Genomic DNA, 21,907 nt, shown 5'->3' with positions numbered 1-21,907 from the left:
GGGCTGGGATGCTGGCTCTTCCTTCTCAGCCATTACGATCAGGTAGGTTCCAGCTCTCACTGCCCGCTCCCCACGCAGCAAAGAGCATCCGAGAGCAAGGGAGGCAGCACGACGCCCCCGACAGAGCACTTCCCACCGCGGGAGCATCGAGGAAGCCCTGCTCGGGAGCGGGGCTCAGGCCCTCGAGCTTCTGCCAGGCTCCAGAACCGGCTCCCCACGCCGTCGCTTAACGCGGACACTTTGTGACCTCCCGGATCCCAGGATGCTCTGCACCGGCCCATCGTGGCTATTAATATTTTATTTGGTGGTTCTGAACTCTGCTGCGTAATGTTGCTGCATAAACACTCGATGATGCTATTACACACCCTTCGCTCCCCGGGCAGCCCCGCGCTCAGGAGCAAGAGCCACATCCGGGGCTCGAGGCAGACTCGCTCGTATACAGACCCCGCATCCAGCCCGGCGAAACTCCCGGCTACCTCCAACTGCCCACGGCAGCAGCCGGCGTCACCCATGCGCGACGTGAGGCTGCGGATGGCAGGTCCCGGGGTGCTGCCCAGTCGGTTCCACTCGGAGCACGAGAGTCACAGCCCAGAGAACCAAGTGCTGGCACCATCCCGAGCGTGCCGCAGCTTTGCCCTCCGGACGAGCACGCCTGTGTTATCTCCTCGCGCCGGGCAGGGCCAGTACCGCCTCACCGAGGTCCTTCTGCTGGACATGGCTCACAGGGTTCAGGCGCAGCGGAGCAGAGCTCTCCCTGCACCAGAGGCCCTGCCACAGAGATTTCCCACGTTGTCCCTGGGAGGCTTCTGGCAGTGGGCGGCCGAGGTCAGCGTGCGGCTCCTGCTGCATGGAAGCACTGCCCTTCCCTTCCCAGTGATCGCCCGGCGATGAGGAGCCGAGCCTCTTCCAGGGAGCGCTGGGCCAGAGCCCACCTGTTGGCGTTGCCCCCGTCACCGCCCGTGCAGCGTGACACCGGCGAGCTCCATCCCGGCTGCTTTCCCGGGGGTCCCAAGGCACGCGGTGCTGCCGGGGGCATGCTGCACGGGATTTCAGCACGTTTAAACAAGCGGCAACGCCTGGTGCGCGAACCCTCCCGCAGCCGTCGCACGAGGCAAAGCAGCGAGAGGAGAACCGAGAGCAAACCAAGCCGAGCCCTTCCAAGGCTGGCGGAGGGGCCAGGAGGCCGGCCGGGCCTCTGCTGAGCGGGGCTGAGCCCCGCCGCGGGGGCGCCCAGAGCCTCTGCGGGACCCCGCGCCGGGAAGCGGACGGAGCGGGAGCTTCGCGGTAAGCCGGCTCCGGGAGGGACCGGGAGGGACCGGGCTGTGCTGGGGGTGCCGGGGGAGCGCCGGCCCCCGGCTGTACGGCGGTGAGAGCGCAGCGCCCGGCCGGTGCGGCGCGGCGCGGCCCTCCCGCTGCCGCCGCGCTCGCTCCGTGGCTGCCGGCGCTGCCGGGGCCGGCCCCGCGGGCACGCAGCGGGGCCCGGAGCGAGCTCCCGGCGCGGCGGGGCCGGTCGGGCCGACACCGGCACGCGGCTGGCGGCAGCTGCCCGGCGGCACCGGGAAGGGGGGGGGGTGAAGCCGTGAGCCCGGTGCCGCCGCCTCGCCCCGCGCCCCCCCGCCCGCAGCGGGCCCCGGCCCCGGCCCCGGACCCGACGCCGAGCGGTACCGGGGGAGGGCGGGGGGAGGCACGACAGCGGCTGTACCTTCCGTGCGGCCGGGGCCTGCCTCATCATTGCGGAACGGGCAGGCGGAGCGGGAGGGGAGAGGAGAGGAGCGGGAGGGGAGAGGAGAGGAGAGGAGAGGAGAGGAGAGAGGAGACGAGAGAGGGAGCGGGCGCGGCGCGGAGGGGCCCGGAGCTGCCGGCGGCGCCCGCCCGGCGGTGCCTGCAAATGGCCGCGCCCCGCCCCGCCCCCGCCCCCTGACGTCATCGCCGCCGCCACCGGGCCCCGCCCGCAGCTCCCGGTCGGGGGCGGGGCCCCCCCGCGCCGGGCCCGGTCCCCGCCAGGGCGGGGGCGCCCCCGCTGCTCCGGGCTCCTCCCGGCGACGGGCCCGGCCCGCAGCCCGCAGCCCCTCCCGGCCCTGCCCCGTGCGGCCCCCGGCGGCTGTTTCCCGTGCCGCCACCGCCGGCAGCCCGCACCGGGGCCCCCCGGTCCCACCCCCCGCACGGCCTTTGCGCCCCGTGTGCCGACCCGAGCTGTGACCGGGACAACGGCCGGGCCGCGGTGCTCTGCGCGCCCCCGGGGCGGGCCGGGTCCGGGCGCTGAGCGCGGCCCCGCGCACGGACACCGGGCCCTCAGGAGGCCCCCGGAGCCCCCCGGCGCCGCGGGCACCCCGCACCGGGCCGTTACCGCCCCGCAGGCCGAGGAGGGGACGCTGGGGGCTGCGGGCGGCCCCGAGGCCCTGACCGGGTCAGCGCAGCGGAGCGCTGCGGGCAGGCACGGAGACGTGCCGCCGCCTTACCCGGCCCTTCGGGACCCCCTCGGTTCGCGGAACCGAGCGCAGGCCTCAGCCCCGCTTCCTCCCGCAGGACGGACCCCGGCTGCGGGCACGCGGCGGCGGCACCCGGCCCCTCTGCCCAGCAGCCCCCGCTCGCCCCGTTCAGCTCAGCGGGGCCCAAAGGCACGCCGTGCGTCACAGCCTCGGCTCCCACGCGAGAGGCCAGCGCGCAGGAGCGTCCGTCCGTGTGTGACCTCCTGCCCTGCCGGGCTCACCCGTGAAACCGCGTGCCCCTGGTTGACGACGCGCTGGAAACTCTCACGGAGCCTTTGCTGAAAGCTTCCTCAATATTTATCAGTAAAGCAGCACATCCAAACTCTACGGCAGCGCCTTCTAGCACCCACCCTTCTGGGGTCCTGCAGTGCCACAGCAAGCGGGCTGCGGCTGTGCTGCAGGAATACACATTCCTGTAGACTGAAAGTCTACAAAAACGTCGGGCCCTTGTTGCACAAAAGGCAACCTTGCAGCTACCACCTATTAGCCCAAAATAGCTCGGGCACCGCTGCTCCGTGACGCTCCGCAGCCCAACAAAGGAGGCTTGCAGCGGCACGGCACACGGCGCGGCCAGAAGCTGAATCATGCCCTGCTCTGCCCCTCCTCTTCCATCTGCCTCGGCCCAGTCCTCGGGGTACCTTAAAAGCACTTAGCGCGCCGCGTTCAGGTTACACGCTGCCATCAATAGTCTACAAGGGACGGCCTGGATTTCATTCCACCAAGGTTAGTGCTGGAGACGAGCCGTGCGCCAGCACCCCCCGATCCCCGCAGAGCCCCTGGGGCTGACGCGAGGGATGGCGCAGGCTGCCCCTGCTGCAGCACACCTGCAGCGAGAAGGGGACGACTCCCCGCACGGGAACTGCTAACCCGAGGCCAGATTCCATCTCTTATTGTTCTTCTCCCTTACGGGGCAACGCTGTCCAAGGCCTCAAAGGAGAACGCAAGGTGCAAGGCTCTGGTTAACGACCGCAGCGCAGAAACCCAGCCCCTCCGTGCTGGGGGTGCAGGTCTCGGCCTTTAGCTCCTCTAAAGCCTTCCACGCCCTGGGTTTTGGTTGGTTGGTTTTTTTTGCTGGTTGGTTTGGTTTTGTTTCTGAAACCAGAGAAATCCTCCCAGAGACTTAATTATCACTTAAGTGGCTGATCGAACAGCACGTGGCTTCGGTGCAGAACTCAGAACGTGGGTGCAGCTCGTGAGGTTCTTCCGCAGGATGCAGGATTACGCCACTGGATTAAGTTACAGAGCAAGCGTGGATATCCCATAAAGCTATCACACGAAGAGTGAGAAAGGTAATTAACGCAGGAAACAAGGCCTGGCATTTTGTCGTGATGCTCCAAACGCCTCCTCGTCCAGCAGCTATGATCACTGCTGTCTTCAACAGCGCATCCGCTCCCGACCTAGGACCTGGAAGTCAGACCCTCTGCAACTCCTGGTCCCAGGAGCCAAGCTGCCCACATTTCACAGCCCGGACCTTGTGCAACACTCGTGGTTGTTGTGTCCTTCTGCCAGAGCAGCCCTGGGTCCTTTAGCTCGCTGCCGAGCACACCAGGACTTCAGCCTGCGCGCTGGGAGGAGCTGGGCAGGGTGAGGGTCCTTCCGTCTCGGCTGCTGCGGAGCGTCCTGAGGGAGCGGGCAGCTACCCTGGCAGCTCGGGGACAAGCACTTGCAAGCTGTGGTCCGTATGCGAGTTACTTCTCCTTCCCCATCGCTTCATCTCCCCCAAGCACAGGTGGGCTTTCACCAGCCCCCGGGCAGTTGAGCTGCAACTCCTTGGTAAGATAAATAGCATCAACAATTCTGGGGCATCTGGCCAGTCTGGAAGCGCCCTCCTTGGCATTTCCCCCTCAGGCAGCGTCGCTCCTGCACCGGGCAGCATCACAGGCTCGGGGCTGGGCTCCGTCCTCGGCAGGTGGGGGTCTCCAAGCAGTGCTGAGGATGAGGCAGGTCGCCGGCCTCCCGTCCCCTCCTGCTGCAGAAGCCGGCAGTCCGACAGCCGCCCAGCTCGCCCACCGCGCTGCGGCTCTCCTGCCCAGCCACTGCTCTGCCAGCCGTCAGGCTGTCCTGGGAGAGCCAACCCCACACGCAGACGAGCTTCCCCTCCACCAGGAGCAGGGACAAACGACCCTCCTACAGCTTTAGCTGCACAGCAAAAATGTGCAAGTTTTGCAAAACGCGCTAGGGTGCAAGAAGTACGCGATAACTGCATTCCACAAGCACTGCAGAGGGGACTTCGTAAAAAGGAGCCCCGGCCACTACGCGCGGCTGCCTCAACCGCTGAGAATTCCTAAAGTAGGGAAAAAAAGTCTTCAGACAGCCACAGAAGATAAACACTGAGGGAAGCCTGGCCCCTGCAGCACAGAGCCACCCCGGCTATGAAGTGCTGACCTCTAGTACCTCCTGCGCATGACGGGCCAAGGAAACGCCTCCAATCCCATGGCTATTTGCTAAAGCAAGTGAGACAGCGTTCCCGTGAGCCGAGAGATGGCTAAGCACTCGGCCCAAGGAAGAGCCCAAAGGAAGCGCAAGCTCCCAGGAGCTGACGCACGGGGACAAAACAGCGGATTTCACGTTAACCGAGAGAAGCAGCTTCAGGAGCCCAGGCCGCCGCCGTGAAGGAGGATGAGACCACAGCACTTCGCACCCGGTCTCTGCAGGCACAGGCACAGGCAGCAGCCACCTGCACACGTTCAGCAAGAGCCAAGGAGTCTCTGCCTGCACCTAATGACAGGCGACCAAAGGCGCCCGGCAGGGTCGAGGGGAGCGCAGTCGTGCCCGAGGGGCCGAAGGCCCCCCAGGTGCTGGGGAAGAGGGGCCGGGAGCTGCAGCCCGGTGGCATCTGCCCGTCTGCACGGGCAGGCAGGGCACGGCTCCTGTCCGCAAAGCTCCCTACGGGCAGACTTACATTTATCCGGACAGTTAACGCACCACGTTAGCCTAGTTTCTGTAGTAATATCTTTCACATGAGCCTGGATTAAAATTACGTCTTTTCAAGCAATTAACGATTTTCTGCTGTTCACAGGACAAGGGCTGCCTGCAGCGAGTGCCCGCAAAGGGAACGGCTGCTGCAGGACTGGCCGGGCATCCCCGCAGGGTTGAGGTCGCGCCGTGCTTTCCACGCACACACATCCCGCTCCCGAGGGGCTGCGCGGGCTCTCCCGCCCGCCGCCTGCCTGCAGCAGCCCGAGCACCCCGCGCCTGCGGACGCAGCCTGAGGTCAGAGCCCAGCCGGGCCTGTCCCTCCAACACTGAGCTCAGCAGTGAGGCTTTGGCCGCAGCCCGCACCAGAAAAACGAACGCCTGTGCCGGGAAGCAGTGACCTGGCAGCAGCTGCTAGATCTGTAAGGACAGGGCCTTATGAAGGACGGCCACCCCTTCACCTCGTGCCTCGGCACCCACTTTTAGTGCTGGTCCAGCTGCAGGCCACTCTCAGCCCCAGCGCTGCCTTTCCAGCTCCTGGGCCAAGCCGTTTCTCCTGTGATGGATTACTGAGCATCCAAGGCAGTGACAGACTCACGGATTTGTGGCACTGAAGTGCGGTGCATTGGTCTCAAGCCCTCTGCTCTTGCGCTGGCCGCAGTCACCCTCCTGGCTTGCACTTGGGTCTTCGCTCCCAGCTCCGTTCCCCGTTTGCAGCTGCCAGACCCGCTGCCGGGGACCGTGCCTGCGCCTGGCAAACTGTTGTGCAGGATGAGGGCTGCTGCGACTGCCTTGTGCAAGGACCTGCTCATCGCCAGGTCTGATTCTGCTCCCCAGAGACTATTTGAGGACCTGCATCAGCCTCCTGACCACGTCCACACTCTGCCGAGTTTCCCGATAACGAAGAACCCGGAGGCCAAGTTACGTCCCCAACCCGCCAGTACAAGGCTGGCGCGCCTGCCCTGTCGCCAGCCACCTCCCTCCTCTTCAGTTTTGATGACTCTTCAGGGCCAACCAAAAAGGAGCTTACTCTGGGTCAGCACAGTCAGCCCATTAGTCCACAAAGGGCTGAACTGATGATCTTTAAAGGTCCCTTCCGGCCCAAACCATTCCACGAGCTGCCAAATCAGACGGTTCAGCGCCTACAGAAACCATTCCCGGGGTAGGACACACCCAGGACCCAAGCCTCAGGGCCTTCAGGTCCCCTTATCTGGCTACGACCCTCACGTGGAGCTCCTGCGGAGGGTAACAGGTAGGAGACAACGCGGACACCTTGCAGAGCCGGGCCAGGCCCCCAGCAGCAGCCCCTCTGCCCAGCAGCGCTCCCACCGGGTGCAGGCAGCAGCTCCAGGCTTTCCGAACGGCAGTTCTCAAAGCACGAATAGCACATGGTCATGGAGAACTACAGAGTTTCACTAACTTGAGCGTGTCACAGTAAAATTTGCTTTGGATCAGGAGTTGATTTTATACAGAGATGGCTTTTAAGTTACGGGGAGGCACGAAGCAGCTGCTCGGGGGCAGCCCCTCGCCGGGTGCCCCAGGGGGACCAGAGGACAGAGGCTCGCCCCCATCGCGAAGTCTCAACCAACTGTTTCCCTTCAGGCACAAGGCCCGCACACACATTAAGTGTTCTCAGACAAAAGCATCCTTCATTCATGGCTGTAAGCCCCTTGGTGAACAAAGTGCCATATATATTGCTAACGGAGTCACATGAAAGCTTACACAGATTTAACGTTAAGAGAATTAAGGATATTACAGTAAGTGGGGGAGGGCAGGAGCTGCTCTAACGAACCAACCCCTCTCCGAACGCATATCCAGACTATACACGTTTCTTCTCCATCCAGCACGGAGCTGGCCACACCTTCCTCAGCTGCCCTCGTAAGCAGGAGGAGGAGATAAGAAAATGCGACTTCACGACTGAAAAGAACGACGCTAGATGCCTCAGAGCTGCCCTTTAGAAACCATTCAGCAATACCCAAGAGAAGTTATTTATACGAGAGCCGTGCAGATTAGCAGGGAGCTGCTAGCACCACCACAGATTACAAGATTGCTGAATCTTATCTCGGTTCTGGAGCCAGCCCAGCTCGTGCTAACCTCAGCTCCTTTCCGTGGTATGACCAGCTTGTGGCGCCAGACGCTGCTCAGCTCTGCGCGCTGGCCCTTCCTTTGCTAACGGCAAAATAACCGACCCTGCAACCCCACAGGCCTCACCGCACGCCCCCGTGAACGACCCCGGAGGCGCTGCCGCTGCCATCAGCCCGCCGGGCAGGAGCAGTGCTGGCAGCGCAGGCACCGGCGCCAGCCCCACCGAGACCCTTTTGTAGGACACGTTTCCAGCAGCTCAGATGTGAGGCACGCTTTGTGAGGTAATCGGATTACTCTTCCCCTTAAAGGATTAATAGGGCTTGGGCTGGCCCCTCTTCTTTAAAAAGAAGCCATCTGGAAGCGGAGCGCCCCGCGCCCTCTCCAGGCTGGCGGCGGCCATCTGCTGCCCCAGCGGAGATGTGACTGCGAACACCAGGGGCCCGCGGCCTGACGCGGCGCTAGGCGGGGGGACGGGGGGCAGCGGAACGAGAGCAAGCACACAGCAGAGCAGGAGATGAAGCCCACTGCGGATCTGTTGTACTCGGCTCAAAACGAAACACTTAAAATCCAGCTCCAGCACGCCAAACGCCACCTGGAATGACGAAGGGGACAGGAGTGCCACCGGCGTGGGAACAACAGCAATCCAAAAAGCGGGCATCACGCTGGTACAGGATGGGTGAGCTGCGGCTAGGCAGCACGACGGAAAATAGTTCTCGGCAGCAGCACCTGGCTGAGGCGTACGGGGCACAGCACCGAGCGCGCTCCCACGCCAGAGACGGGCTCGCTCCCAGCCACGCCTGCAGCAGCCGCCACCAGCAGCCTGCCCGCGGGACCGGCCCCGGCCGTCACCTGGGACCAGCCGAGAACTTGCGCCCCGCTCCGCCTGACCCGGGACCTCCGTGCCCGGTGCTCTGCAGGGCCCAGACGCAGCAGTGCCGGGCACACCTTGTTTGAGCGTTTCACCCAGGAGTTGCTGCCCGTTGAGCCCAGAACGCGCGGGTGGCTCGTCCCGCTGCCAGCGGGGGCACAGCTCAGCCACCACCGCACAGCTGGCACCGCGGCGCTGGCCGTGACGGGGCCGGGCCGCAGAAAGCAGACTGCACATGAGCAGGTATGATGTACGACGGCCAGGACTCAGCCAGCAGAGAAGGCAGAAGCGTGTTGTGTTCAGACACTGCCGCCCTACCCCACGATCAGACAAGCGTGGCAGAGCCCACGGCGTAAAGCCATGAAAGGGGGAACGCGGCAGCATCTTTGGGGCACCCCGTCAGCAGCTGCGTTAGTGCCACGCAGCCGAAGGGGCCTCCAGATTCCTGCTGCCAAGCCCAGGGCAGCTGCAGCGGCAGGACCCCGGGCTGTGCTGGAACCCCCAGGGGCTTTCCCCAGGAGAGCGGCCGCGGTGCGCAGGAGCGAAGCGCAGAGCAGAGGCCCAGGGAAGGACACGCGGGGCGGGCAGCGCCCAGCTGTGCTCCCAGACACCGGCAGCTCGCGCACCCCTAGTAAAACACGTTTCATGTGCACTTTGTATTCCTTAAGATTTATCTGCAGGGAGAGAATCTGCCCAGCCCTTCTGGGCAGCCCTAAGCGCCCTCATCACACCAGTGCCCCGGGCAAGAGCGCCCCAGCTCCATCACACCGCAGGACCCAGCGCTGCCGGTCGCTGGAAGGTGACCCAGCAATGACGCCTGGCATTTCGGCAAGAGGGGGAACAACACTGCTGACCTGACCGCATGCTCAGTGAAACGCCAGCTCGGGTAGCACCAAACTCATTTTGCTCTGAGAACACTCCTCCTGCTTCCAAAGCAGGCACCAGGGGACTCCTCCTGCCCAGCACAGCAGTGGTTTTGGCAGAGCAGCCCGGGCTGGGGCTGGCAATCCCCGCCGAGGATGCGGAGGGGACGCCTGGACCAGCCCCAGCAGCTTGAGCGAGGGATGCGTGGCTGCTGCCCATGCGAGGGGGGAGCTCCCCGGTGCCCTCGCAGCACCCCAGGGACAAGAATCCCCCCGACCGACACCGAAAGAGCAGCAAAACCAAGGCAAAGGGTACACACAGAGAGGGGGACAGTAGCTCGGAGGATAAGGACCATCTGGCACAACAAAGCAGCAAGCAGCAGCTTTTAATACGATTAAATCTATATTTAACATGCAAAGAGCTACCTTAATCTCATGAATAAGGATTTACCTGCTAATAACATTAGTTATTTTGTGATCGTACCAACTGGACCACAGTTTTCACACAGTTGTGCAATGTCAAGAGCTGCAGAGGAGGGGGGTGGAGAGCTGACAAGTTTATTAAAGGCTTTTTTAAAGGCTTTTGTCTGAAAAATTAAATTCTCAGGTGACATCTGAAAAAACATGGCATGGGTCTGTCCCTCTGCAGAAAGCTGCGACGTACCTGTCTGAGCCCGCCTCCACACAACTCTAGTCAGGAAGAGCTCTCCGGACAGCTATTAGCATACAGCCGCTTTCAAAAGCAACACACAGCCAAAGCTCTGAGCAGATGGCAGCGCGCGTACGACAACCCACAGTCAGCCCAACTGCCTGGAAAACCCAGTGAAAGGGGGGGCTGGAAAATAAAGAAACAAAGCGTTCCGAACGAGAGTCCTTCCCATCAACAGAGGCACGGAAAAGAGCTGGATACAAGGACAAGCTGCGTGCAAACCACCAAGGGTAAGAGGTAGCGGGACTGGACGAGCCGGACGAGTGCGTGCACGCCCGCTCAGCGCCGGACACGAGCAGAGGTTTTGGACAGAGGCCGTGGAGAGGGTCAGAGGGGGAGGCCACCTGGCAGCCGTCCCTCCCAGCCACCCCTCTGCGGCTCCTCCCTACGCCTCTGCGCTGCCCCTCATCCAGGGACCTTCCGAAGGAGGAGCAGTGCTGTTGTCTGGGTCACCTCTGCACCCCAAAACCAGAACGGAAGCGGCTGGGAACTAAAGATCCACAGCAGAGACGGCTGACGGGCATCCCGCGCGCGGAGGACTAGCAGGTATGGTTTCACTGCCCCGCGCCGCTGCTCACGCTGTGCTGGCCCAGGGCCCTGAGCGGCCGGCGCTGCTTTTCGCTCAGCAAGATTTCCTTGGCAAAAGCAAATATTCCCCAAGCAGCCCGTGGGAAACGGTCACTCTCTGCCAGGGCCCGTGTAGCTGTAGTTCATTTTGGCAATGAGGGATACCGAAGGCTTTTTGCTCTGCTTTGTACTACGAGCACACGGGGCGCGGGGTGTTCTTACCTGGAAGCAGCACGGGAAGCCGCATCCCAAGGGGAAGGCAATACCACAGCTAAGCAAAGCGGTGACTTGCCTGCAAGTCCCCAGAGCGTATCTCGGAGCAGCGCGGTACCTCTCCCAAACTCCCGTGGTTTGTGCTTTCGCTACAACAGCTCCCCGCTTCACCTCGCTCAGCTACACGTCAGAACTGCCCAGGGGTGCAGCATTACCCTGTGTTGTTTAGAAACCTGCTACATATTGACCACGAAAGGGCCACACGATGGCCCTGTGATAACACACCAGGGTACCAAAATCAATCTGTAATGTTTTAAATGTTTCCACTGAACGCGGTAAGCGCCAGGGAGCACAGCTCATGCTTCCCACAGCGCATAAAGCACTCGGCATGCAGCTGGTACTTGCAGCCCCCGTATGCAGGGGAACACACCCCATGTTAAAATGCCAGTTAGAGGAAAGAGAAGGCAGAAGAAAGCAAAAGCCAAGGTGAGCGTCAGCCGTCGTTCACATGGGAGCAGCACCGTGTGTGTTCACTTCACTGTCCGAGATTTAAAGCCAGTTGATGTAAAACCTACGCACAGACACGTCGGGAGCGATGCTGGGCACAGCCCACAAGTAACAGCGAGTGGCACCACGTGCTGCCTCGAACGCCCAGCTGCAGTTAACTCATTAGCAGAAAGTTCTCACAACTGTGAGATTCTCATAACTGACAAGCAAAACACTCGTCTTCCAACCTCTGGGCCCCCCTGGGGCGGTGACGGGGCAGAGATACGGTAATGTAAACTGCTCCCACCAAGCCGTGGTCCAGCTCAGGAGCAATCGCTCGCACTGCATTTACCTCGTATCCTCTGGGTAAGCTGGGGGCTGGAGAAGGGGAGCGCATGCAATGAGCAAACATGCAAGTGCACGATGGGGGGCACAGCAATGGGTGACGATGGACTGGGATGCACCGGGGGGCGTTTCATGCGGCCAGGAGACTGCAACATGCAGGCTAATTGGCAAAAAACGCACCACCTTTTTAGGTTTCACTCCACGCTGCATGAAGAGGAAACAAAAGGTTAGAAAGTTAGAGCTCACAGCATACAGACAGCAGTGATGAGAACGGTTTGCTCTCTGCTCAAATATCACAAATTTGAGAGCCAGTTGTTCATGAAAGAGTACATTTCTCAATGAATTCACCAGGCTGCAAAAACATGTACCGTCAGAAAGGAAGGAAAATACATTCAGGCACATTTAAACAAATGTGAGGTGGCTTAACAGGGAAGTAGACATCAGGGCTTGTTCTCAGCCCCCTGATTTACTAGCTTCACTTCGCTGTCACTGATCCGGCCTCCAAATCCCTCCAGCACAAAGTTTTTTTAAGTGCCAGGACACAAAGGAAGAAAAGTTAATTCACTTAAGGGCAGCCATCAGCACTTGCACAGAAGAGTTAACACTGGGGACGGCCCGCCCCAAACCCAGCTCCTGCGACGCCGCTCGCCTCCTGCTCTGGCCCACCTTGGATCAGCCCCTGCAGAGGGAAGGTGACGCCGTGCCCGCTGCTTTCTTCTCATTTTTTGGGGGGTACATTTGCAGCTACTGAAGAGGAAGTAAAACCAGCAACTACGCCTCGGGACACGCTTACGACTTACAGTAATGCAACGCTTTGCTTTGAAGTACGACTCGATCCCGGCGAGGCAAAGCCCCCCCTCGGTTGCTGCCCCACGGACAAGTTCCCCCGGCAGCAGGGCTCTCGCAGCGTGCTGCCCAGGGCCGTGCTTCACCGGCAGCGTGCTGGGGAGCTGCTCCGGCTGCCCCATCCCCACAGGTCGGGGCCCCCTCCGCGTGCTCCGTCCGAAACCCGCAGCGCCACGGCTGCACAGTGCGGCTGGAACTGCTGCTCGGGCAGCGCTGCGAGCGCACAGCGCCGGGCTTCTCATGTCACCAGGTTCTGATGTCACCGGGCTTTTGGATGCCACCGGGCTTTTGATATCACCAGGTTGTGATGTTGGATGTGCCGGAGCAAACCGGGAGAGTGGCACGGGGGTGGCAGGGGGAGCACAGCGGGGTCCCCAGCATCGCCCCCCCGCAGGCACCCAGCCCGCACTGACCCCTGCTGGCAGAGCCCCCGAGCCCCCCGGGGCCGTGCTGTGCCCCGCTCCGCAGCAGTGCTTTGCCGTGGCGAGGTGAGCTCCGAAGCGATGCCACAAGAGCAGGCGAACTGGGTTGGAACTCGGTGGGCCTCCCCACCTTCTCACAAGTGCCAGAATTTATCTTTTTTTTTATTGCTTCTGTGTCCGTGGCACTGTGGGGGCTGCCCTGCAGCAGGGGCCAGCCTCATCTGCCAGGCACCCTTTGTGGCCAGCTCACAGCCCAGCAAAGCCCCCCCCAGCCTTGTTCTTTTTCCTATAGACACTGCTCACAGCCTCACTTAGGTACCCAACACCAGGGCCCGGACACCAAAGCACTGCTCAAGGCACCGCCAAGGCGATGTGAGCAAATCTGGCAGTGGGCACCATTTCGCCAGCACACGCCCGGGTAAGGCAGAAGAGGCCGAGAGGACCCCGACCACAGCGCTCTCCCGCAGCCTCCGCGGGGTCTCGGGCGCCCACGGGTCCCCAGGGGCAGGAGGCAGCCCTCGGCAGGAGGGGCAGGGGCAGCGCGCTGCGGGGAGCTCCTTGTCTCTGGGGCATCATTTGGGTTACGCCGGGAGCCCACTGTGCCGGGACAGTATTTCAGAGGCAGCAGGACGTTACTTTGAACTCCAGCGTTTTTCCATACCAACAAGCTCGACCGACTGCCCCACGGCACAGCAGCACCTGCAGCCCCGCACGGCACAGAGCTCCACCTACCAGAACGCCTCCAACGTGGCCAGCACCAAATTCAATTCTCTCTTACGTAGAAAAAAACAAACAGGGGGCACCACTAGGTATTTAATCGGGGGGTTCTAAACCTGGGAGCAACCCCTTTCAGTTCATCTCCTCTTCTGCAGCCTTCTTAGGCAGAACAATTGCAGAACAATTACTATTTTAGCATCCTGATGTCACAAATGCTACATTTTTCCCCCCTTCATAACTACTATATGTCTCTTATTACAAACATTCTGAAACAATTTTAAAACCTCTCTTCCAGCACCCCCCAACTCCCTCTCGCAGCCTTTATTTTGAGGAACCATAGTCTGGTCTGACCTTTACAGCACACAGTTTCACCTAGCAACCCTCGCACTAATTGCAGCATATAATTAAACCAGGGAACTAAAATGTCATCACAGGCGGAGAACACAAGGGGGAGAAGGTGCCACCAGCGCAGGGCCCTGCAATGGAAGGGACCAGTCGGCCATCACACGCCAGCAGGTAAGGGGAGCCTCAGTCAGCAGAGAAGGTAACCCTGCAAAATCCCCCAAGCCCCTTAAATACGAGGCGGGGGGGGGGGGGGGGGGGGGCGGGAATTTCTTCTCCACCCTCTACTCTGGGGTCCACTGGCCTCACAGCACGAGCGAGGCTCAGCCTCCCAGGCCCGCGAGGCCGCTGAGCCCCCGGAGCCCCTCCACACGCGGGTCCCGTGCCCACGTCCCACCGCGGTGCAGGCTGACAGCGACCCGGAGCGCGGCTCTGCGCCGCCCTGGGGAAGTCCCTCCCGCTCCTGGCAATCGCTGGTACCGTGACGACGCCCGTGAGCGGGCTGACGAGCTGCCCTAACGCGGGGCCGCGGGTGCTGAGCACACAAGAGGGCCGCCTGGCGAAGCCCCTTGCCTGCAGATAAGCTGCTTTCCCTGGCACCGCTGCCTAGGCACAGGAGGGGCCGGCCTGTCCCCAGGGAACATCCCACCTTTGTTCTGAGGCGTGCACAGAGCGAAGTCACCGTCCCCCCAGCACCACCACAGGTTTCTCAGTACCTGTACACACGCGTGGCCGTTTTGGTGCTTTCACACTTAAACAACTGTCTGAGCTTGTCTGGGGGCCAGAAGCCTTTGTGAAATAGGAACCTGCTCCAGTTTCTGTTCCTTATGGAATACACGTCGTACGTTTGGATACAACACGTACCCATTAACGCCTCAAGAGCCATCGAGATTCCTGGACAAAGACACTCAGAAGTAAACACACAGTTCCTCTGTAAGCCCTACGAACAAGCCAGAGAATGCTTATTTCACATATCCTGAGGAGTGCACTTCCTGCAGGGTGTACGGGTGCTTTTCTGGTGTGTTTTGTTGTGTGGTTTTTTTTAAGGAACACAGCCAAGAAGCGTGCAGGACGTGCCTGTTGCAATACTGACTGAACTTAGGTTTAAGTGTGTAACACAGACACCTGTGCTGGGAGCGTATTCCTCTGTAACTTACTGCTTTCTCACTGTTAGTTGAAAAATTGCTTCTTATAGAGCCTCGTTTCCCATGGGTTTCAGAAGAAATGCACTTTATCATTGGCACTCTTACTATTGAGCAAAGAATTGAAAAGGACTAAACAAGAGACAGGCTGGAAAACCTGCCCTTTTGGCACACTGTGTGTGTGTGTGCATCTCCAGGCACTTTTCCTGCAGGGTTGAAAAACGGAGCTTTTAGAGGGGCGATAAAAGTTAACGGAAGGAAAAACACTGGAGCGGTATGTGTGAGTCTGCCTCTCCCACTAATCACATGCTGCAAAGTGAATGTATCTCAGCAGCCTGCAGCATTACGGGCTCAGCACTCACCAGTTTGCTGGCTTTGGCAGCTTCCAGGGAATCTGTAAAGAAAAACAGAAAGAAAGCCATCAGCTTTGGCACAGCAGTCCCCTTGGGCCTGACCTGCATACCAAGAGTGTCTGCAGCCCAGCGAGAGCTGGGGCATGCTAAGAGGGCATTTACATGTTCTTAAAGAGGTGGGAGTGGGGCAGAGCCCACGGAGCTCTGCACAAACCAGGACGTGGCGGTGTAACAGGGCGTACACGTGTGTAGGAACAGGGACTCTTATTAGAGCTGCCGACACAGCCTGAGAAAAGAGCCCAACGTCCAGACACGTTAGAACTAGGTCACGATACCCTGCTCCTCTTCCATTAAGTTACCGCAATGCAGAGAACCTTGAGCCACCTTCAGAACATCCCCTTACGGGAAACGAACGGCAACGCAGCGACCCAAATGGCTGCATCTAACCAGCTGGACTCCAACAGGAGAACCTCACGGGAGCACGAGCAGACACGGGCCTGGAGGGCGTTTGCTCCACACAGCAAAGCAGGAGGTGTCCACCAGGACTGCCTGCAGCCGGGACCCTGCACGCACCCAGGACGGACACCGGAGGTCCGCTCAGGGACACGTCCAAGCTTCCCTGCCCTGCCCTGCCCTGGTGCAGGACGCCGCGCGTCACTTCCCCGAGGGCATCCTCAGCCCCAGAGCCGCAGCCCTGGCAGCGCTCGGGCTGAGCAGAGAGGGCTTCCCGCTTCTCTGGAGCCAAAGCCCTGCGACATCCCAGGTCGTCCTCCAAACCAGCTGCACCCTTTGCTGCACCGCTGGGTGCCCGATGGGTCCACGAGCAGCTCACAGCTGCAGGGGGTGCTCGCCCCCTCCTCTCCCAGCTCCGACCCAGAGCTCGGCACTGCCAGCTCGGTATTGCTGCTGGCCCAGCAGCAAGCACGGCAGGGGCACGCGGCGGAGGAGAGAGGGGCCGCCCGCCCCACGCCTCCCGCCCTGAGCGAGGCAGGTGCTGGAGCCCGGGCTGAGACGTCTGCGCAGCGGGTACTGCGGAGCGGCTGCGGCAGCCGGCACCGACATTTCTATGGCAACTCCCTGGCACGCAGCCGGTGGCGTGTCCTGCCCGGCGCCACGGAGCAGCTCCTCCAGGGCAGCTGCTGCAGACGGCAGCGGCACCGAGCCCGCAGCAGCCCCGCAGCCCCCGAGCTCCACAGGCAGCCCGTCCCCTCCCGCGCCGCTCGGGGGGCTCCGGGCAGCGCAAGGTGCGCGAAGCGGTGCTGAGGCTGCGCGCGGGGAGGCGCAACGTGACCTGCTTGTGTTTCACCCGCTTTGTATTTCAACCAAAGAACCAGCAGCGGGGGGAAAAGGGCCGGAGCATCCCTGCAGGAAGCTCAGTGAATGCTGCTGGCAGCGACAACGAGCCTCAGAGCGTGCTGAAAACGAGGAGGCGGCACTGAACGCACGCCAGCGGTGTGCTGCGAGGAAGCAGCCGCAGGCCTCCGGGTGCCGCAGTCGCTGCTGGTCTCCCCCAAAGGTTTTAAAAGAAACCGGCAGCCCTGCAGCACACGGCGCGGAGCCTCAGAAAGGCTCCCACATAATGAGGGGGCACCCGATTTAAAGGCTCCTCGTGCTGACCCACAGCAGCACTTGCTGAGGAGCCGTGCTACACCCAGAGGCTCGTTTGTTCCTCCTCCCACGGCTGCCTCCGTGCAGTGGCCCACGTCTGGTCTGTGTCCGTCCTGTGCTCCTGAACGCATCGCCCACTCCCAGCTCTCAGGACTTTCAAGGCGGGTCTGACAAGCACCGGCCCGTTCCTCCTGCCTAGCCCCCGGGAGCTCAGCGATGAGGAGAACGACAGCAGGCTCCCACCTCCGGGAGCCGTGTAGCTTTTTGCACATTCAGCGCTCAAAAAGGTGAAGGCCATTAATGTAAATTCAGAAAACCCAGACCTCCAGGAGAAGTGGGGCAAGAAGTGCTTGCACTGCTCCACACAAGCTCCTCATCCTAAACGAGGATAGAATTTTGACAAGAAAAAACAAGCCTTCGCCTGGGAAGTCTGAACTGACAAACAGTGAAAAGAGCGTACAAACGCTAGGGAATATTTTTGTTTGCCATTAACATCAAGTAGACAAAAAGAACAGACTGAAGTCGCCCAACAGACTGGGCTTTTCTTTTTCTTTTGCTCTGGAGCAAAATGACACAATTCGGACCCGGGTACTAAGCCGAAGAGTTTTCCTCTTTCACATTAAGCCCCGCACCCCACCACCAGCGCTGGCCTTACCAGCGCCCCGTTGAGCTGCGGGTGCTGAGGGGACGACCACCACCAAGAGGCGGGGGCACAGCAGCCCCAGGTCCCCGCTGCAGCCCGGGGCTCCCTGGAGGAGGCGGGGGGATGCCAGGAGACGCGAACGCCAGCTCACTTCCCCTCCACCCCGGGGACACCAAACGAAGCTGCCGGGAACACCCCCTTCGGAGCCGATCATCCCCCCTCGGATGCCTTCGGGCACGCTTGATGCGGCTGCAGGGTGGGTTTCAGTTGTGAATAAAGGGAAATTTTGGTTTCCACTGGCCAGGAAAGGAAAACAACAACAACAAAGGAAACAACCCTACTCGGAATCACTAAGCATGTGTTCAACAAATGCTCCACACGCGAGAAATCCTCAGCTTGGCACACACAGCTTCCTGTCCTGGAGTCTGCAAACAATCAGACGGGTTTTCTTTTTCCCCCCTAAAGCTCCTAGGATCCCTAAACATACCGCTAAATAATCGCTCAAAAAATGGGCCTCAAAGGGAGGCAAGCCTGACAAAAGGAAAAAAAAAAAAAAAAAAGAGTAGACTCCAAGGTAACAGAACGGGGCCGTTACGAAGCAGCCTGATGACAGGGAGCGAAGGAAGGCTCAGCGCGGAGCACAACGCGCCCGCAGCTCGAGCCCCTGGCGCGGGACATGCAGCGCGGCACAGCGCCCGTACCTCTCTTGGGGACCTTCAAGGCAGCGGAGTCCGGCGTTTCCGGGGACGTGGTATCAGCTCCATCTTCAAACACCTGGATCTGGAAAAGAGCGCAACAGCCATCAGTGCGGAGAAGGGGACGGGCAACCACCTAACGCCCCCCTGCAGCAGGTTCCTACAGAGACTACAGGGTTTTTGGTGCACATTTTTGTTTCGGTTACTCAAGTTCAGATGTTTGGCCATCCTCCTTCCCACAGGCTTCCTGAAAAAGCTGTGTGCTCACTTAAGGAAGAAAAAGTCAGAGCTCGGGATTCGACCGCCCAGAACATCGGTAGCAGCTTCACGGTCACCCACAGCGCCATCCGCTCACGGCCCCGGGCTGGTGACCAGGTCGCGTTACTGGCACCTGGCAGAAAGCTCCTTTCTATTTGCATGTTTTGTCTTACTAATTTAAAAACCCTTCTCCACCGTAAGGAAAACTGCTTTTCTCTGAAACACAGCAACTCCTGCGCTTCAGAAGGCCCAGGCAGCCAGCAGAGGGGTCGGGCTGGGTTTGCTCCCAGACGAAGCTGCCCGGCTCTTGGGGAGCCCGCGAGGCGCGGACAGGAACACCTCCAGGCCTGCGCTGCGCCAAGCTACCTAAGGGTTGAGGATCTGGGCTTTTCTCTCTGTCAACTATTTCTGGACACACTTCTGCCCGATAAATATAGAAAACAAGACTGGAAAGGATTAGATCACTTCCTGAAAACCATTCCTCAACCTCGGAAGGCCAACACCACCTGAATTGTTCCTGACAGGCATTTGCCACAGCTACCCGCTCTGTGAAAGTCTTAAGCACCAGAGTTCAGTTTAAAAATAACATTAAAAAATAAAAATAAAATCCTGTAAACCTGCTAGTCACGGCTTTCTTTCTGGAAGACGCCCAAGTATCATATGCTTAAACGAAAAGAAGCAAGGAGACTGATGCCACAGGAATCATTACGACTGCACCAATGCTGAAAACACTCAAACCATGGTTTAAAAAGCGAGGGAGAGGCAAGTTTCCCCTGAAGTCATACAGAAAGCGCACTGCTGACACAGCCAGGTACGCCTGATTCCTGAGCAGCGTGGCGATGCAGACCTGCAGGGCCATTCGCTAACGGCAGCGAGACAGAAAGAGGCGAGGACGACAGGACGGCGACGTGCTGCATCCTCAGGGTGCTCCTGGGGTCCTCCTCCAGGCGCCAGCACCAGACGTACCCGGAGATGGCCCAGGGCAAGAGAAGGGACTAGAACGAGGCGCCTTTGGTTTACGCTGGAGAAGCACAACTACACGCGAGATGCGCTGCAGACGCAGGACTAAGCTGAGTCCCTCTGCCAGGCAGGAGCAGAAAAGCAGCTCCACCTGACGCCACAATCGGCGACGTTCCCACGTAAGCCGACGCACATCCAGAGCTACGGCCCACATCCGAGCCCCGGGCAGGTGCGACGCTGAGGCTGCCAGAAGCCAACAAGCCAGCCCCCGGTTGGAGATGCCCACCCCAGAGGCACGGGGACCGCCCGTGGGCACGGACATCCCCACCGCTGCCACAGCCCCGCGAGGCAGGGAGCGCTCCCGGCTCCCAGCCGCAGGGGCCCATCCTGCCCCCCGTGGGGGCACTGTGAGGGGCACGGGGCCGTCATCGTCCCAGGGCTCCCGGGCCCCTCTGCCCCTTGGGCAGCGCAGGGCGCCGCCGGGACGCACCCCCGCAGCTGGCGAGGCAGAGCAGCGGGGAGCGGATGCACTGCGTGGGCTCGATCCTTCCCCCAAGCTGCGGCTTGCTGCAGGCAAAGCACAGCGCTCATCTGCAACCCGTCCACACCCGGCCTGGGACCCACCGCCGGGGTAGCCGCGGGAAGCGGACAGAAACGTGTGCCCGATTCTGCCAAAGGTCTCTGACTTTCCGCCAGTGCGTTTTTAAAGCTGAAACTCCAGAGCAAAGGAAAAGACCAGGAATACGGCTAGGCTTCACTGATGCTGGTATCACCAGCACTCATTTCTGGAGGCGTATTTTTAAGTGGAGAGAACAGAAAGTTAATCTTGGAAATTTCTTAAAAACATTTTACATGTGTCCAAGATGAGCTTACAAGGACACAGTCCATCTGCTCCATGAGCAATGAGAAAACCACGTTACTTTTTTTCCTTGAGAAAAATCATCGCCATCCAGAGGTCTGACACTGCGTGTAACCACAGGAAAGCCACCCGCCACGCTGGAGAGACCAGAAATGAATGAGGGGAGGAAGCAGCAGACAGATTTACAGCTGAGAGCACAAGCAGAGCACTAACTCCACTGAAGGGAATCCTGCCATCTTCCATTTGCATCTAAAAAACAGTTCTTGAAAAATTAATGCCCCAAACCAGAGCGACCGTTCCGGATAAGCCCTTCTGGTACAGGCCAGCTCGCCCAGCCCTCGTGCTGAAACTCCTTTGGGAAGCCGTGCTCCCCGAAAAGAGGGCGCTGAGAAACGGCAGCAGGGAACCGAGCCACAGCCCCGCGCTGCACCGGGCACAAAGCGCTGGGCTCGCAGCCCGCTCCAGGCACGCTCCTCGGAAACCGAGCTCGCTAAGTGCATGGTCTGAGTTTTTGGGTAGACCTGTGTGGTGCCAGGAGTTGGACTCGATGATCCTTGCGGGTCCCTTCCAGCTCGGGATATTCTGTGATTCTGAGTTCACCCTCCCACCCCGACCACGGGCTCAGAGGGGCGGGCGGCGCTGCCAGCACCAGTTCACGTCTGCACCCCCAAGCCAGGGGTTTGCCCTGCCGCAGGGCAGAGCAGCGCAGAAGCTGCTCGCTGTCACCGTGGAGAAGCCACTCGTTTTTAAGCAAACTGTGGGCTGCTCAGCGGGGCCGTGCGACACAAAGACCCAAACCGCTGCAGGCGAGGCAGCGCAGCACACGGCTCCCCTCGGGCTGGTTCCCGCAGCGTGGCAGCTTCCACATCCCAGAAGACACCGCAGAGGACCTCCGGTTTGTCCCACAAACACCCCAGCGCAATGCCACGCATGAGAACCTTTCCACCACCGTCCTCCGTCACCAGGTTTTGAGCTGGAAACTCCTCTGCGAGGCCCAGGGTGGGCACAGCACCATGACCCCAGCACGCCAGCGCTGCCAGCCACGTGTCCACCACTGCAAGCCCCCAGACGCCAGAGGCACCAGCAGACTGCCCCCTGTGCCAAAAAGCCCCCAGCACATCCCGGTCCCGCAGACCAAAGCTTTTAATTGTAACTCAGTACCAAGAGTTGGATTTTCTTTTCCAGCTGGCGGGCTAGGCTGAGAGGCAGGCCAAGGAAGCCGGGTCCACAAGTCCCAGCAGAACAGCCAGGAGAATGTTCACTTCTCATCCGTGAACTGTCGCTGTGCCCCTGGAACCGCACAGGAACTGGTGGCCCTCCTGACGGCCGGGACAGGGGACGCCGGGGTCCAGCTCAGGACTCCTCTCCCAAGGCGGCCGATTTTCCCTGCACTTCCGCAGTCACCCACTGCCAACGACCTGGAAGCGAGCCACCACGTCTGTGGGGCAGCAGGAGGGTTCGTGGAAGGGGAAACAAGCTCAGCACTCTGCTTCGAGCCAAGCTTAAAGCAATGGTTTTGCA

At 60.6% G+C, this 21,907-nt stretch overlaps 1 protein-coding gene across 15 annotated transcripts in view; it reads right to left on the bottom strand.

The window, feature by feature from the left end:
- The window catches only part of DCTN1 (dynactin subunit 1), a 68,903-nt gene that overhangs the window by 27,995 nt on the left and 19,001 nt on the right, over positions 1 to 21,907 (bottom strand). For 7 of the 15 annotated variants that reach the window (XM_066996971.1, XM_066996964.1, XM_066996967.1 and 4 more), the window contains 3 exons: positions 18,316 to 18,394; positions 15,373 to 15,404; positions 11,725 to 11,745 (listed from right to left, as the gene is read on the bottom strand). In XM_066996971.1, the coding sequence (XP_066853072.1) occupies positions 11,725 to 11,745; positions 15,373 to 15,404; positions 18,316 to 18,394 (132 nt within the window). Of the gene's footprint in view, positions 1 to 1,702; positions 1,820 to 11,724; positions 11,746 to 15,372; positions 15,405 to 18,315; positions 18,395 to 21,907 lie in introns of those variants that run through there. The other 8 variants (XM_066996968.1, XM_066996970.1, XM_066996974.1 and 5 more) reach the window with 5 other exon arrangements.

The sequence above is a fragment of the Anser cygnoides genome, chromosome 4 (assembly GCF_040182565.1).
Source record: "Anser cygnoides isolate HZ-2024a breed goose chromosome 4, Taihu_goose_T2T_genome, whole genome shotgun sequence".
Classification (NCBI taxonomy): domain Eukaryota; kingdom Metazoa; phylum Chordata; class Aves; order Anseriformes; family Anatidae; genus Anser; species Anser cygnoides.
Note: the sequence above shows the minus strand (reverse complement) of the source record. Positions and strands in the feature narration are given on the sequence as shown.